We start from the raw sequence: 18,038 nt of genomic DNA, 5'->3' as shown, positions 1-18,038 counted from the left end.
AGACTTGGCCTCTGAGGGGTGCTGAGGTGATCAAGTAGCAGCCATAACCAACATTATTTAGCTCAGGCTATAAAGTGCCCTCTTCCCACCAAAATAAACACACAGAGAAAAAGAGGGGGGAGGGTGCCAGAAACCCTAGCCTCAGGAACTCGGGTGTGAGTCCCCCTTGGTCCTGGGCTACCAAGTACACCCAAGAGAGTCACTGGACCTCCACAGACCTGAGCTGTCTCCCTAGGCAACCGAGAGGGGATGAGCCAGAACCCTCCGGCCCCAGGGGACTCCCCCTGATGCATCTATGAAACACTGCTGTTTCACAGGCTTCTGAAACCCTTCCTGCTGCTGGTAGCCTTCTCAGGAAGCCTTCCTTCTCTGGGGAGCTGTGCCTTCCTCATGTGCTGGACGATTCTGGCCTGGCCTGGTGACACTAAGTGCACAGCCAGTCTTCCTGAGTGTTTTCCCACTTACTGCACTTGGCCAGGAGCCAACAGCACAAAGACAATGATGATGTCAGCTTATATTTGTCCGGCACTCACTGGAGGCCTTGTCCTACTCTGAGTACCTTATGGGTATTATTATGTCATTAAATCCTCCCAGAAGCCTGAGGGGGTTACAGTGACCCCATGTGACAGATGAGGAAACTGAGACCTATATACTGTCCAAGGTCACAGAGCTGGAAGGTGGTAGTGTCAGGTTCTAAGGTGGGCTCCAGAGCCCACTCTCACAACCACTGTGATTTCCTGCCCGGTCCAGGTGAAGGATTTGAATCAGCAGCACCTGGTGATGGAGTGGTTGTGACAGGGAAAGGAGAGGGGGCTGATCTCTAACACAGGAACCTTGGTGGGTGATGATACCACTTACTGAAATGGGGCCCAGAAGTAAGCCTGGTGGCCAGGGAGGGCTACAGTGACATTCTGTTTGGAAAAACTGGGTGTAAAAACTGTTGGACATCCAAACACCCAGATGTCATCCTGCTTACAGAAGTGGAACATGAGGGTCCCAGTCCCACAGTGAAGCCAGAACCTGACCCTGGGAGCAGTGACCACAGTGACCATGAACCCAAGACTGAGCTTACTCTGGGTCCGGGTCACCTTCACTACCGAGGTACAAAGGCAAAGCCTCCCCGACCACCCCATGTGTCTCCACGGGTGGGCCTCCCTCACCCTAAAGGAGTTAAGCAGCGAGAAGGCCTCAGACCAGATCTGCAAGATCCCATCCTTGGTGACAGTCAGGAGATGTCCCGTCTTCTTGAATCGCTGGGTTAAAAACTGCACCTTCACAATCTCACAGCCATGGTTCCTGTGGAAGGTGATGGAGGAGAGAGGACTCAAACAAAAACAGAATGAAGAGCACAGAGGAGGAAGGAGAGAGCAAGCAAGGGGAGCTCCCTTCGCAGGTGCGCACGCTCGCGCGACGTGTGACTCTGCCAGGCGGGTTTCTACCATTATCAGCGGTGGCCGAAAGAGAGACCCAAGAAGGCCGCTGGTATGAGACAGGGCTCCACAAGCAGTAGCTTCTCCTATCACACAGCCAATCAGCTTCCTCAGGATGGGACAGGGTCAGAGGAGGCAGAGAACAGAGATCTTTTGCAAAACTTCTTTTATGAGAAAAATGGTTTACAGGAGGCGAGTGGAGGGGGGCTTGCCACTGAAACCTTCATAATAAGAGATTCTGGCAACTCGGGGTAGAGAAAGGGAGTATAACCCAAGCACGCGATAAAAGTAGACAAGGGACAGTGTATCCAACAGAACCCCGTGTACCTGACTCCTCATCTCCAAGGCCAGGTCCTGAGCCCAGCAAAGGGCTCCCACGGCAGGCCTGGCCTTGCAGGACTTCCCAGCAGGCTACAGTGATGCCTTCTTTCCTGCCCCAAGCTGGCTAAGCTGGCGGGCTGGCTGCTAACGGGAGCACCATTTTGACTTCTAGACATGGCACAGCACACACTCTCCCACCTGACGTTCCCACACCTCCAGGCCCTGGCGGAGCAGGGGATGTTAACTCACCTCACAGGGACCCAGGGATAAGCATTTGCCTAGAGTTATGTCCTGGCTACAGGCAGAGCTCAAATTAGAACCTCAGCAGCTCCATCCCTACTCCAGCTGGGGTCCTCTGCAAATCTCACTGTGGACACCATGTGACCTGTGGCTGAGGGCTAACCCACAAGCCTGTGAAATTCCACGTCCGAAACAGTCTCAGCAGGAGAGAGGGTGATGGTGTGTCTGGACACGGCTCCTCTCTCTCCCCCGCCCCCCACGGCCTGCAGCGCTGCCCGGTCTGCCCTCAAGCATCATTCCCAGGGCCACCTGTCGCTTCAGGGCCACGGGACTCTGAGGGGTCGACACAACAGGTGAGAAGCCATGAGAAGTGAGTGGAGCCCTCAGGAGGTGTTACGCCACAGGGCCAGCACCTCCGCCTGCCAGACTGCGGAGGCATCCCAGAGGGGGCATTCAGTGATCTTGACCCAGACTCAGGAATGGGGAGCCAAATTTTAAGATGACCCGTTCATGAAGGTAGTTAAATAGTACTTGGCTATTTTCTCTGCCAAGCTGGAAATGCTCTCTGGGTTTGAAGGTTGAGCAAATAAATAGGGGAAAATAGCGACAGGCTTCTTAACGTTTTTGGTTCTGGCCCTTTAAGCACCCTTGGGAATCTAAACGTCCCAAGGAAATAGAAAGACGCATGAAGGCTTGGCCACATCAGGTCATCATGTATGGTTATAAAATCCTTCATCGTTCATATTTATTGACTATTCCTCAACTGAATCTTGACCAAAATTGTTTTAGTTGCCCTTTCCTGGTTTTCATTACACCATCTCTCTGAATCTCCAGGTGTTCTGGGGCAGAGACTACTTCTGGTTCACCGTCTTTCCCATAGCCTGCTCTGGAGGTGGTCCCGAGAACAGATCCAGCCACAGCACCTCCTAACCAGGCCACAAATGCCAGTCACCAAGTGTTGGACCAGAGGACCTGGCTCCCTGGCCCCAGCTACCTGCACTGGGCAGGAGGTGCGCAAACCCCCAGGTGGTCTCCGGGAAAGGAACTCTGGAAAGAGGCCTGGGCCATTGGCCAGATCCACTGGAGGGTTCCTTGTTCTTAGGGAGTTCAGAGGCGCGGGAGCAGACAGGGCCATGGCACAGAAAGATGAGGTGAAGGTCCAGATGGCACGGTGCTGAGGAGCCACGAGGGGGAGCAAACAGGCAGGGTCAGGAGGGGGTCAAGGCAGGGACAGAGCCACATGCTCCAGGAGTGATCAGTGGCCCGTTCCCGAGGCCTGGTGTGGCCTCCAGGAGCAGCTTCCCGTGATGGCTTTTACTCCCCGCCATGTGAGCCATCTGTGCCCTGTGGATAAAAGCCCCAGGCCCACTCAGCACTAGCGGTGGGAGGAAGCAGGAGAAACGGTGATGCTGCAGGGAGGGTCCAAAACAGCAACCCCACCATTCTCATTTGACCTCCCCAAACCTCTGTTTCCTTGTCTGTAAAGTGGGAACACGTCACCCACCTCAATGCTCAGGCTCGCCTACAGGGTCGAGGGGCTGAAAGGAGCCTTGATGGCCCCACAAAGAGTGGCTGGCAGACTCAGGGAGCAGCGCTCGCTCCTCGTTCCCACACACCCCTTCAGTCCAGGGAGAGGCTGCTTACAGGGGGACGATCCTCATGGGAAGGTGGAAGCGCAGGCGGTACTGGCTTGTTTTCATCCTCTCCCTTCTCTGCAACTCCCGCATCATGTAATCCACATACTTCTGCTGCCTCGGGAAGAAACACGAGGCAGGACAGCGTTGGCCGAGCTATCAGAGCACTGGGCTTTGGGGGCCAATGCCTGGCTTCCGGTGCCTCCCCCATGCTTCCCAGCCCCTTCCAAGGGGCTCTCTGGCTCTCTGGCTGCTGCTTCCTGGAGCTGGCCAAGGGGAGGAGCCCAGCCCCTGAGCTGTTCTGGGATCTGGGATCCCAAGGACATATAGCAGCACCCCCCTCCTTCATGCGTTTCCGTGATGCTAAACACATCTGCACATCATCGCCACATCCGGCATCTTGTTTGAATCTCTTTGTTCACCCTCACTTTATGGGTAATAAGACTGAGGTCCATAAAAGTAGAGATGAGTTGTCCCAGCTCATATAACAAGTTAACAGCAGGGGAAGACCCAGAAGCCAGGCCAGAGGGCAACTCTAGAATCTACTGATGCCTCATAAAGGCCAAAACAGGCCACCATACGAACCATTTCTTTATAAAGAAAGAGGGAGTTATTAAATCATTGTGTAGATAGCAGAGAATTCTGGAAACATGTTTATTGTAGAATATTAAGAGAAATGAAAGAAAAAACAAAATAGTATGTATGCCTAAGCCGAGGAGAGGAATGTCAGAATAGTTAACACCCGGGCTCCTGCGGCAAACTCCCCAGGTCTGAAGACTAGTTCAGCTGCTAACTAGCTCTGTCACTCTGGGCAAGTTTCTTAACTTCTTCATGCCTCAGTTTCCCAATCTGTCAAATTAAGGTAAATAACAAGACCTACCCTGTAGGATTCCTGTGAAATTTAAGTAAAATAATACATAAAGTGCTTAGCACAACGCCGGTATAAAGGCTAATAATCATGTGGGCATTGCTATGTCAATACATCAGACTATTTTGTTGTACTTTTCTGTATCTTTCTGTATTCCATATTCTTGAATGGTACGCCTGCTCATCACAGAACATACAGAATCAGGGAAAAAATCTGCTCTAAAACCCTGGCATTTTTGGATGGAAAAGCCACAGGCCTGCCTGTTGGCTAAGTGGCCAGAAAGGGCCATGAGATGGTTGTGGCACCTGCTGGGACTGAATGGGGGGCTGGTGGGCGGTATCCTTACTGCCAGGTCACTGACATTTGTCATACACTCTCCTAACTCCCAGGAGAAGAATGAGCTGCAGTAAGCCCTGCTCACAGAAGTCTCAGGAGGGTTCCCTCTACCCAACAAGCACCCCAGAATCCACAGGTGGCTTTCTGATGCCTTAACCACTTCCCCATCTTCAGCCCTCCACGTGCCCTACAGATCCACCACGCCTGGACCCTTCAGTGTCCCTCCAGCTACCTGAGGCAGCAGGGGCACCCTCCTCACCCAGGTGACGGAGCCAGTACAGTCTGTGTCCACCTTCAGAAACAGCGCCTCCAGCATCTCATCTGACATATTGCTCAGAATCTTCCTCATGGCCTTAATGAAAGCATTCATGTCCAGGGCTTCAAAAGAGAAGAAAGAACATCATCCACGTCATAGCAAGTCACTGGGCCCCATCAGCAGCCACGGTGTTCTTGGGTGTCTGGGCGCTGAGGGAGGGCACCCAGAGAATCATGTTTGCTGGTTTGTCCCTTGAATCTCATCTATCTGTTCGGATTCAATCAGCCCACAAATACTGGCTGCACACCTTCCACGCCGGAGCCCTGTGTTGGCCCCACAGCACTGCTGGGTGAGGGGCTACTGAAAAAGATCAGTTATCATTTCTGAACAAATAAGACAGGACCAGGCATTGAGACAAAGAAAACTGATGAAAACTCAGGAAAAAAAAAAAGAGAGTGAGAGAAAGAGAGAAGACAGAAAGAAAGAAAAGAAAAGAAAGAAAAAAAGAAAGGAAAAAAGGGAAAGAAAACTAATAATGGCAACAAAGAGACATAAATTAATTCAAATATACAAAGAGAGAGGTGAAGTGTGTCTTTTAAAGGCAGTTAAGGGGGGCACCCGGGTGGCTCAGTTGGTTAAGGGACTGCCTTCAGCTCAGGTCATGATCCTGGAGTCCCGGGATCGAGTCCCACATCGGGCTCCCTGCTCAGCGGGGAGTCTGCTTCTCCCTCTGACCCTCTTCCCTCTCGTGCTCTCTATCTCTCATTCTCTCTTTCTCAAATAAATAAAATCTTTAAAAAAAAATAAAAAATAAAATAAAGGCAGTTAAGGGGCACCTGGGTGACTCAGTCAGTTAAGTGTCTGCCCTCAGCTCGGGTCATGATCCCAGGGTCCTGGGATCAAGTCCCGCATCAGGCTTCCTGCTCAGCAGGAAGGGAGCCTGCTTCTCCCTCACCCTCGGCCCCTCCCTCTGCCCACTTGGGCTCGCTCTCTCGCTCTCACTCTCTCAAATAAATAAAATTTTAAAAAAAATTTTAAAAATAAAGGCAATTAAAAGGTTAACTTTGGCTGGAGGGAAAGTTGGGGAGGGGAGAACAGCAGAGGGCAGGGATAAAATACTCTCCCCATGCTGGGTTTTGTGACTATAAGGGAATCTGTCTGTCGATGGGCCAATATCCCCAACTGGATTTTTTTTTTGTTTTTTATAATCACAGTCTATAAAAAGTGCTTCTAAAGTCCCCTCCAAATATCTGGACTCCTCGCCACAGTCCGAAGGCTGCATATTTTCTGGCTCTGCTAAGACCTCACCTCCCACTGCCATCCCCCACTTCGTTCCCGGTTCCAGCCATAATGTCCCCACGCTGTTTCTCACACCGCCGAGCATACTCCCACCTCAAGGCCTTTGCACCATCTGGTCCCCTCCACAGGGAGGCCTTCCCTAGGGACTATCTAGGGAGGCCTCCTACCCCCGACACCCAGCTCCACTGTCGCCCCTGACCTTCCGCCTCCCTGCTCTAGCCCGTGAGCTCTGCAAGTGCAGGGTGAGCCTGTGCCGTCCATGACTGGGTCCTTGGCACACGGCACACGCTTGTTCCCCGAGTACTGCTGTTGGCACTAGGATGTGGACGCGATGATATCGGGTGCTTCTCTGTGTTCCCACTGACCAGTTAATGAGAGGGACTCGTGAGGAAACCGTGGGGCACAGAGGTGAGGTCATGCACTCAAGGTCACGGGGTGGCACCCGAGGCTGCTCCCGGCAACCTGGTCCTTCCATGTATGAGTTGGATGTCAGTCCATGACACGGAGCCTTCCCTTTAGGAGGGGGCCAAGAGCCAAAGAGCCTTTGTGCAGCGTTGAACGAACAAAGCCCTCTGGAGAGGGAGAGCACTAGAGGAAACAACCTGCTCCTTACACAGGTGTCTAAGAAGCCTGTGATTGTTCAGCACCATGTTAGGTCAATACACTTCTCATCAACGGTTCACCAAACACTTTTTTGAAAACAAGAAAAGAGAATAGACACAAAGGTATTTGGGAAAGGAAACATACACTGTGGGGTCCAGGCAGGGCCCCCTTCCCCCCTCACCCACCTCAAGCCAAATGGTTAATTAATCACTCAAAAACCTACATGTGAAAATATCACTTCCTTAGGGAGGGGGTCACCACCAGGATCAGGCAGGAGGACACTTTCTGGGGGACAGGAAATGTTCTATAACTTGATCTGGGTGCTGGTTACATGAATGTATGCAGGTGAAAGATGCTGTGAGCTGGACCCCAAAACCTGTGCATTTTGTGGGAAGTAAATGATACCTCAGTGTAAAGATGCATATTATTTTACTTCTGAATTGCACTCAGGGCGAACTCTAACCGCCTTTCCCAGCACCTCTGAGCTTAACCAGCGCTACTTTTTTTTTTTTTTTTTTTTTTTTTTAAGAGAGAGAGAGAGGGGAAACCTGAGCGGGAGAGGGGGTATGCAGAGGGAGAGGAAGAGACAGGTTCTTAGACAGGCTCCACACCCAGCACAGAGCCCAGTGTGGGGCTCGATCTCACAACCTGTGACTGTCACCCCTTCCAGCTCAGAAGACAAGGGGGGTGTTCTGACAGCCAACACTCCCCAGCCTGGGTGGTCCTGGGCCCTTTCCCAGGAGGTCCAGCCTCATTCCCATCCTCCTCTCTTCTGCCTGCACCCTGCCGGCACGTGCCCTCCAGCACCCAGCACTGGACACCCCCTCTGCCCACCACTCCCTGACATGTGCCCACCCACTCTCTCCCTGACATGTGCCCACCCACTCTCCTCAGCCACCAGAGACCTCGGCCCACACCTGATGGTGCCCTTCCTTGCCTTCAAGGCCTCCTGCCTTCAAGCAGCGACCCCACTGGTCACTCTGGTCTCCTCCAGGCTCCGTTGCCTGCCCTGCCCTGTCATTCAGCATGTGCCTCAGCTCTTCTCATCACTGTCCCCTTGCTTTTCTGACACTCTCCTTGAGTGACCTCACCTATTCACCCATCTCTGCATCTCAGGAGAGAACATGTCTCCCTTGTCTCTGACTGTTCCCAAGTGTTCCCCTGGTCCCTTCAACTCAGCATGCTTAAAATCCAGTTTATTATCTTTTTTTAAAAAAGATTTTATTTATTTATTTGAGAGAGAGAGAGCACAAGCAGGGGAAGTGGCAGGCAGAGGGAGAGGGAGAAGCAGGCTCCCCGCTGAGCAGGGAGCCCCCGGGGATCATGATCTGAGCCAAAGGCAGACACTTAACCGACTGAGACGCCCTGGTTTATTATCTTTATTCCACTATATGTTGGCCTTTCCTGTGTTCGCCATCTCTGCTAATGGCATCACCTCCAGCCAGGCTGAAGACCTGAGGGGGGTTTCCAGTGCCCTCCCTCCTGAAACCTCACAAGAATCCTGTGGTCCAGGGGCACCTGGGTGGCTCCCAGTGCCATTGTGTGTTCTTGGGCAAACCCCGAACCTCTCCGTGCCTCTTGTGTCCTCATCTGTAAGATGGGGAGAATGACAGTACCTGTCTTCTAGGACAGGGTGGCTCAGTCGGTTAAGCAGTTAAGCTTAAGTCTGCCTTTGGCTCAGGTCATGATCCCATACTCGCTTCCTGCTCAGCGGGGAGCCTGCTTCTGCCTCTGCCTCTGCCTCTGCCTTCCACTCCCGCTGCTTGTGCATGCTCTGTGTCAAATAAATAAATAAAATCTTAAAAAAAAAAAAATCCTGTGGTCCTAGAAGACAGGTACTGTCATTCTCCCCATCTTACAGATGAGGACACAAGAGGCACGGAGAGGTTCGGGGTTTGCCCAAGAACACACAATGGCACTGGGAGGATTTGAAACCTGAAGCCTGGGGTGCCTGGGTGGCTCAGTTGGTTAAGCGACTGCCTTCGGCTCAGGTCATGATCCTGGAGTCCTGGGATCGAGTCCCACATCAGGCTCCCTGCTCAGCAGTGAGTCTGCTTCTCCCTCTGACCTTCTTCCCTCTCATGCTCTCTCTCTACCATTCTCTCTCTCTCAATAAATAAATAAAAATCTTAAAAAAAAAAAAAAAAGAATGAAACCGGAAGCCTTCCCTCATCTCCATTATAATGTCCACTACCCTCTGCAGGGCGGTCACGTGAGGAGCCAATCCCCTCCTGGCCAAGACACTTACCTTTCTCCAGCAGCTCTAGATATGTCACCTCCCTGTCAGACCCGCTGCTGGGGCTCAGGGCCCCTCCTGGCCCGAGTGCACCCACGTCCTCTGTGGCTGCCTCCCTCCCAGCCTTGTCCCAGGACACCCCTTCTCCTCCCAGCACCCAACACCCCTGCACCTTTCCTCTGCCCCCCCCCCTTTTTCCTGGGAAACTCCCACTTCACCTTTCTCTTTCTTTGTAAAGCTAAAATGTAGGATTATGGACTGTTTGTATCTATTTTTTTTATATACTTATAAGCATTTTTTATTTTTTAATTTTTTTAAAGATTTTATTTATTTATTTGAGAGAGTGAGAATGAGAGAGAGAGAGAGAGAGCACATGAGAGGGGGGAGAGGCAGACTCCCCGCTGAGCAGGGAGCCAGATGTGGGACTCTATCCCGGGACTCCAGGATCATGACCCAAGCCGAAGGTAGTCGCTTAGCCAACTGAGCCACCCAGGCGCCCCTATAAGCATTTTTAAATAAATGCAATATTTAAAATATTTAAGAAGAAAATGTTTCCTAGCCTCCTCTCTGCCATTTGGGGAGGAGGGGTGGAGGGGTATGTGTGTGTCCCACAGTGCTTGCACTCCTAGGGCACAGTCACCAAGCACAAGCACTGCATGGTCATGCCCCTGGCTCTCCCAGAAGGGGCCTTCTTTCATTTACTTTGGATCTTAAGTGCTACACGCAATGTGGGGTGCCCACAGAGCACAGTTTCCATGTCAGGGCACCCGGGTCACTGCATTTGGGCCTGTCATTAGTGTCTGGCCCCTTCTACGTAAAGTCACAAAGCCACAGGGCATCATAACAACAGAATCAAATCTGACAGAGAGGGCTGGGTAACCCATGAAGCTCTGTACCAAGGCTGATTCTTACCCTGCCCGGCAGTGCTTGATGAAACGTCAGCTGGCGAAAGTGGGAGCACACTCGGCATGTGCACCCCACATGTCCCCTCGGGAGCACCTGTGCGGAAGGTCGGTGCCACACTGGCTCACAGGCTTGGGGCTGCAGGACCCCCAGCTCGGTGGCTCTCCCTTGATCCCCTGGGGGGGCAAGCGCCCCCAGGCAGGCCCCGGAGGCGGGGGCCAGGGGCACACAGACACTTTTAAGACCTCCCAGGAGAGGCACGGGCATCCCCCCTACAAACCACAGACCCAGGGGCACCTGGATGGCATAGTTGGTGGAGCGTCCAACTCTTGGTTTCAGCTCAGGTCGTGATCTCAGAGTCGGGAGATCGAACCCCGCGTCCAGCTCCGCACTCAGCGCAGAGTCTGCTTAGGACTGCTTCTCTCCCTCTCCATCTGCCCCTGCCCCCCTGTGCTCTTTTGCGCTCTCAAATAAATAAATAAATAAATAAATAAATAAATAAGAACCAGAGACCCTCAGGGCGCCTGGCTGGCTCAGACGATGGAACATGCTTGATCTCCGGGTTGTAAGAGCCCCATGTTGGATGTGGAGATGACTTAAAAATAAAATCTTTAAAAAAAAAAAACACAAAGAACCATGAACCCTCCTCAAAGACCTCCAATCAACAAATAAAAAAACTAAGGCCCCGAAAAGGAACTTGTAGAATAGACAGGAGAACCCTGGCATCTCCCCTTTTCCCTCCGAGACAGGCACTGATGGTCAGGTCAGGGTTCCCAAGAAATGCTATGGAACCCATATTCATGACTGATTGATTGATTGATTGACTGATTTTAGACAGAGAGAGAGAGAAAGAGCACAAGCAGGAGGAGCAGACTGAGAGGGAGAATCTGGCTGAGCGCAGAGCCCGATGTGGGGCTCTATCCCACAACCCTGAGATCATGACCTGAGCCGAAATCAAGAGCTGAATGTTTAACCAACTCCACCACTCAGGCGCCCCCATGACCCACCTCTTTAAAAGACTTTTGAAAGAGAAAAATGAACCTGCTTTCCTTTACCCTGTATCAACGAAAGGTGAATTTTCCTTTCCTCCATTTAAAACCTGGCCAGTTTTTTTTTTCTTTTTCTTTTTCTTTTTTTTTTAATGAGGAAACTCTTTTTACATTGACATGAAAAGATGTCAAGACGTATTAGGTAAAAAGCAAAAGGGAAAACTTGATAAAATTATTTTTCTTAAAAGCAGGAGTAGACAATTGTGCGGATCCTTTCTCGATGTATATGGATATCAAATCAGCATGGTGTATGCTTCAAATATGCTACAAATTTACTTGTCAATTATAGCTCAATAAAGCTGAAGGGAAGAAAACGAGGCGTAGAACAGCATGGACGACAGGCTGCCACTGCATACCAAAAGGGGAAGTGACCACATCGCTTCTGAGCTTCTCCAGGTCACAGGAGACTGAAAGAAGGCACTGTGGAAGGAGCGGAACTGGGCAGCTCGGGTCTGGCCTGAAGAAGACATTTTCTCTGTATGCCAAAAAAGTATCACGGGCAAAGTACTTTTTGACTTTTGAACTGCCTAAATACACTGCCTACTCAAACACAAACACCATAAAAATCGTGGTCAAAATTGGCACACTCAAGGTCCTCCAAGACCCAGCTGCCAAACACCGACACCAAATCACTCTAGTTAGGAGCCATCTCATCTTTGGGTCAGGCACATGCCAACCGTCCCTGCCCTCACTTTGTTCATCTGTGAGCTGGAGATTTCTTATCCTTTCCTGTCCACATCACAGTATGGCTGTAAAACTCAAATTAATGGGGCCAGGAGCTCTGCCCCCAGAGCTGGTACTTGGAGTCTAGTGGATATAAACAAAGATGCCTTTAAGTATTCCTATTACTTGCCTTTATGTGTATCACCCCCAGGAGAAAAATTAAGCTCTAAAGAAAGAAAAAGTCTGATGCACAAAGGATGTTCTTCACAATGTTCTTCAAACGCAGTAAAACCTAAATACCCAATTGTAGGGGAATGGCTTAGTCCACAGTATAACACTTGCATTCATGAGTAATGATGGTTTGGAAGACCACAGAAGATATGTAAAAGCCCTTAAGGTATTATACATCCAGAGGAAAAGAAGGGTCTGAAGTCACATACATAGTACAATTACAGACACGTGAAAACACACATAGCCATCTGTGGCCGAGATACTTCAGGCAGCCCCAGGATGTCCGCCTCCCGGTGTTCGTGCCGTCTCATGATCCCCTTCTCTTGAGTGGAACAGAACCCATGACTCACTTCTAACCAAGAGAATATGGCAGAGGTGATAGGATGTATGGGGTTTTGTGTACATAAGTGCATACTTATAAGACTGTAGCACACATCTTTCTGGAGTTGCGATCTCCCCGGCTACCCTGAACCTTGGAATCCACCATGTTGGTGAGTCCCACGTGGCCAGGAACCGTGGGCAGCTGTAGGAGCTGAAAGCAGTCACCGGCCAATAGCCAGGAGGAAACAGGCCTTCAGTCCTGCAGCTGCAAAAAACTGAATCCTGCCAGCAACCTGAGTGGACATAGAAGTGGATCCTTTCCCCGGCAAGCCCCGGATGATACCACAGCCCCGGCCTAGCGAGACCCTGAGCAGAGGAGCCAGCTGAGCCATGCCCAGATGCCTGGCCCACCGAAACTGTGAGACAATAAATGTGTGGTTTACGCCACTGCGTGTGCAAGAACACTGTCACACAGCAGTAGATAATAAACCATACATATGAAATTGTTTGGAAGAAACTATACCAAAATGCTGACAGTGGTTACATCCGGGAGCTTGGATCAGGGGTATTGCTTTTCTAGATATGAAATAGCCTCCTATATGCTTACAATATTTATATAACGACAGAAAGCTTTAAAAAGTTTAAAGCCACTGGATGAAAAACTGCTTGTCAATTCTGAACCCTGCACACCCCCAGGTATGGGTCCCACCCTGTGCAGAAACCAGAAACGGAGCCTGCAAGGCGGCTTTACCTCTGTTCGAGTCAATATCATCCTCAAACATTTTCTCCATCTTGGCCATGTGTAGCGGGGTAAACAGTTGAGACTCATGTTGGCTAAGGGTGATAGATGATGCCGGGGAGCTAAGAACCTCCTCGCTTTTCTGGACTCCACCTGGGGTGGATGCCTGAAACAAAGAGGACTATAAGAACCGGGGAGTGAGAGGGTTGATACCTGAGCTGAACATTTCTAAGCACATCTTATTGAAATAGAGACTCTTCGTGGGGAGGACAGGGTATGTAGGGTTACAGTGAGGCAAATTAATAAATCTTTAACCCTTTTAGACCAAGGAAGACCAAGAAAGATCTAGACTGTCTGTCCTGACTTTGGGGAGTTCACTACTGGTCCCCTTTTGCAGATGCTGTGACTGAGGCTCAGCGAGGTAGCGGACACGGACAAGGTCTCACCTACACAGACCAGGAGTCCAATTTATAAGGTGCTTCCGTTCAGTAACTGTATTGTTTCAATCTTCAGTGCTCAGAATTCAAGACCCCAAGGAATCCAGCTCCATCTTCCCCAGCCAATTTGATTTGGTCCTGAGCTTCCCAGACGCCCGCCTGGGTCAGGGTCAGATCAGATCATCTGCACACACACCAAAGCTCCTGGAGACACCCCTGATAGGGGCTTTCTGCTTCTTCCTCCCATTGTCTCCCCACGCCCCCCACATAGCCTATCCTGCCCTCTCCAGCCTATCCAGCCTATCCAACCATCAACAATGAACACCTCCTCTCCGTAGCCCCTACACACACTTAACACAATGCTTCAGGTCACGAAAGGCTCAGGTCATCAAAGGCTGCTTCCCCCAAAGGATGCCAGGAGTGGACCATGGGATAACCATTGAATGTTTGCTGCTCACTGAAATGCACTGCGTTGGGTCTTGGGCATTCAAGACTTTGGTTCAAAAAGCCAAAAACAACGTGGAGGAAGTTGGATGACTCACTCTCCCCACCCCGACCCCACCAAACCAGCAAACACTCATCCTCCTGTGAACTTCTGTTCATTCCCTCATGGTCTATACACATTTGTGGAATGTCAGGCACTGTGGGTATATGTGTGAACACAGTGAAGACCTGCCTTCCTGGAGCCCAACAGGTGAGCTAATTAATATTCCCACAGCCACACAGGTCTCAGATTAGACATCTCAGCACCACCTTTGGCTCTTCCCTTCTCCGTCTATGCATTCTTACTGTCCCTCCTGCTGATTCTTACTATGATCCTCCTCCTATACCTAACCCCTGCTCTCCCACATCCCTGGCCCATCCCAAACACTGGCCTTGTGCTGGGACAAGAATAGGGATGTCCCCCAACTGGGACCAGAGTTTGGCCTTCCTTTCCCCTCCACCTCCCCACATTGGGATCAATCACCTTTCTGGAAGACAAGTCTGATTATAACTTTACCCCAGCTCTGACATTTTCCAGGCTACTACCATGGCCCCCACCCCCACTCCTGAGTATGGCATTCAAAGCCCTTTGCATTGTAGCCCTGACCTGTCTTTCTAGTTTCAATGCTCACACCATGGTCCAGGCACACCAACTGCTCTCCATCATCCCCAAACACAGCAAGCATTCCACTTTGACTCACATGTTCCCTCTATGCAATGCAGACCATCTCCCCTTGACGTGAACTCCTACCCACTCTTCAAACCCTGGCTCGAATGACACCTCCTCCAAGGAGCTTTTCCGTAACTTTCAGGTGACAGTCATCCCTGCCAACTCCATGCTCCCAAACTCTTTGTTCATATCTGCCATGCATGCATGATACTTGTGCATGTCTGTCCATATGTGTAGACAGCAAGGGAAACACACAGCTGTACAGTCCCAGAGCTCTGGGTTAGAATTCTGCCTGGCTCCCTACTTCCAAGCTAATTTACCTTGGGCACATCACATCACTTCTCTGAGCCACACGTTTCTCATCTGCAAAACAGAGACCTGCAGTACCCACCTTGCAGGGTTGTGGTAGTAGCTACATGACCCCCAAACACATTGGCAGTCTCAGCAGACTGTAGTTACACAATAAATGATAGCTCCTATTATTACTCTTATCTCCTAGTGAACTCTTTGAAGGCAAGGGCATATTTAGTTTATCTTAATTTAATCTTATTTAACTTGTACTAATGATCTCTCTCTTCCCCGGCCCCAAGCATGCAATAGACACTAACTGCTTATCCTAGGCTTGGTACAGCCTATCCCACCCCTGCCACAACTTGGCTGGATAAAATTAAGGATAGTCCCTCCAGAGACTGCAAATTGGTAGCCTCAGATTTGTTGCATTTGGCCAACATAGTGTTTTAAAAGGGAAAACCAGCCTGCTGCCATGCACAGGTAACTTACCTACCTGGCCTTGCGAATATCTGAGTTTGCTACCCTGATGCAGAGACTGGTAACTGATAGACTTCTGAGCTAATGAGCGACATCTGGGTGGCTCTGGAACGCCCCTCCCCTTTACCACCTCTAATAGTTTTCTTACCTTTTGAGACTGTGGGCTCTCTCTTAAGTCCTCGGAAGACACTGGTCTTGACCTAGAATAGGGAATCATGGTCACTTTATTCCAACTTTCTAAGACCATGTGGGAGGCTGACCTAGCTAGGTCACAAGAAGGTGGAAAAGAAGTTAGGGTCAGGGGTCGGGGGCTGCTGCCCTGTACCCACAGACACGCCCAGCACATATCTGATGAGCATTCTTTTTCCCCAAGAGCTCCTCCAGTAGGAAGCTTTTCCCAAGTCTATCCCTGTGAGCCTTCTTTCCCCTGATGGGAAGGAGTTGTCCTACTGAAGCCCTGGGGCTTCTCAAGTGAATGCCAGAGGATTCCTAAAGCAGGCCACACTTTCTACAGAATTAGAAGGGGCTTAGGAGGCCATGCAGTTAGGAGACCAACTACAATTCACATACCAGGAAAAGAAGGTCCAGGGGCAGGCACATGTCCAGAGGGTCAAACACAGGGTCCGGAGATGGGGAAGGATGGCCCTACTTTCCACTTCCTCCCCCCCGCCCCCACCTGCCCTCCAGTGCGCCTGGAGACAGGACTTCTATGAAAGGAGGACGGAATCCTCCTCACTGCAACATGGGATCACGTGAGAGCGTGGGAGCGGTCCGGTCCACAGAGTTCTACTCTGAGAATAGAAAAGACATTATTTCTACTGGGTCAGTGGCTCCTCCATGTAAGATGGAAGACAGCACTTTGTTAGCATTATTTGAGTGTCAGTCTGCCTCACCAGCAAGAATCCAAAGGGCTTTTTAGGATGGCAGGGGAATGGCCAGGAAAGAGTCAAGCCCCAGACAGGCTCAGGGGACAGAGTTAATGAGCCAGCCTGGCTTGACAAAGGGCTCCTGAGGTTGCAAGGAGGGGAGGAATAGTGGGAGAGAAGAAAGAAAAATGGAAGCAGAATGTAGAAGCTCCAGTATTTTGCCAGGGAGTCTGAGCAGGATGAAGGGCAATTATGGAAACTCATCAACATAAGTGGAGGGAAGACTGAAGACTGGCCAACAGTGTCCCAACCTAAATTGTCTTGGCAGCAGCTCAGATGTAAACACCAAAGGAGAGAAAGGAGCCAAAGGAAAGGAGATTTGGAAGCCAAGAACCAGGGTAACTGAGGGAAATGCCAGGAACATTTCCAGGAAAGGCAGCAAAGAGGGAAAGTGGCTTCATGCATGTGATGCTGGGCTGTCCAATTAGAAATGAGAAACAAATACCTGGAAATATGGGTCCTGAAACTGATGACTGGCTACATTTAGGGGACAGAAAGAGGAGGGGAAACACGCAAAAGACAGGAGGAAGGGAGCCTCAGAGTGGACCAAGAGAGTAAGAAAAAGACAAGGCCACTGAACACAGCCTTTAAAGGTCACTGAGGAATAAAGCTGCAGGAGTGGATTGAAGGATCCACTTCTGTTAAGAATATTATGCATGGGGGCGCCTGGTGGCTCAGTCGGTTGAGCGTCTGCCTTTGGCTCGGGTCATGATCCTGGGGTCTATCCCAGAGCCCCGTGTCAGGCTCTCTGCTCAGTGGGGAGCCTGCTTCTCTGCCTGCCGCTCCCCCTGCTTGTGCCGTCAGGTAAATAGATGAAATCTTAAAAAAAAAAAAAAAAAAAAAGAATATAGTGTATGTATATGTTGGCACATGCATAGAAACAGAGCCTGGAAAAATACACTCCAAATTTAATGGTGGTTATCTCTGGCAGGTGAGATTATGGAGGATTTCTATAGTTTAAATCATGCATTTCTCCATTTCTAATTCAAAAACCATTCATGTCAATCTTCAGGATTTATTTCGGTGGAGCAGGTGAAGTGGTGGGTAGTGATTTACATCACTCATCTGTGAAAGACCACTGGCTAGGTGGACTGCAGCATCGTTCGTAGTGGCAAAAATAAGGCAAATTGGCTATGGGAGAGGAGCGGCTGAATGAATCAGTACGCCTGCGCTCAGAACATCCCCCCAGCACTCAAAAGGCTGAACCTGGCCTTCAGCAGAGGACGAGCAGGGATTTCCATGAGGTAGTAATAAGTAAGAAAAGATGCAAAAAAGAGTGCACAGTATGATGCCAATTATTTTTTTATTTATTTTTAAAGATTTTATTTATTTATTTGAGAGAGAGACACACAGTAAGAGAGGGAACACAAGCAGGGAGATGGGAGAGGGAGAAGCAGGCCTCCCGCCGAGCAGGGAGCCCGATGCGGGGCCCGATCCCAGGACCCCAGGACCACGACCTGAGCCGCAAGCAGACGCTTAACGACTGAGCCACCCAGGCGCCCTGATGCCAATTTTTATAAAAGAATGACAAATAGGTATATATTTACACATATAAGAACATGTGTGTACATACACACATACATACCACATTTGTAAACAGGACTACCCTTAACAATTATGGGGCC

The 18,038-nt window shown here is 50.3% G+C and overlaps 1 protein-coding gene across 9 annotated transcripts in view; it reads right to left on the bottom strand.

Moving 5' to 3' along the window:
* The window catches only part of EFCAB8 (EF-hand calcium binding domain 8), a 67,335-nt gene that overhangs the window by 41,849 nt on the left and 7,448 nt on the right, over nucleotides 1–18,038 (bottom strand). For 6 of the 9 annotated variants that reach the window (XM_028118621.2, XM_028118624.2, XM_028118622.2 and 3 more), the window contains exons 1-5: nucleotides 15,636–16,139; nucleotides 13,142–13,295; nucleotides 5,089–5,207; nucleotides 3,636–3,739; nucleotides 1,161–1,296 (exon numbers count right to left, since the gene is read on the bottom strand). In XM_028118621.2, the coding sequence (XP_027974422.1) occupies nucleotides 1,161–1,296; nucleotides 3,636–3,739; nucleotides 5,089–5,207; nucleotides 13,142–13,295; nucleotides 15,636–15,833 (711 nt within the window). In that variant the 5' untranslated portion in view covers nucleotides 15,834–16,139. Of the gene's footprint in view, nucleotides 1–1,160; nucleotides 1,297–3,495; nucleotides 3,740–5,088; nucleotides 5,208–13,141; nucleotides 13,296–15,635; nucleotides 16,140–18,038 lie in introns of those variants that run through there. The other 3 variants (XM_028118623.2, XM_088026749.1, XM_028118629.2) reach the window with 2 other exon arrangements.

This window comes from Eumetopias jubatus, unplaced genomic scaffold (assembly GCF_037043125.1).
Source record: "Eumetopias jubatus isolate StellerSeaLion01/CBP00866 unplaced genomic scaffold, mEumJub1_p1.0 scaffold_9, whole genome shotgun sequence".
Classification (NCBI taxonomy): Eukaryota; Metazoa; Chordata; class Mammalia; order Carnivora; family Otariidae; genus Eumetopias; species Eumetopias jubatus.
This window is presented reverse-complemented; position numbering and strand designations above follow the sequence as displayed.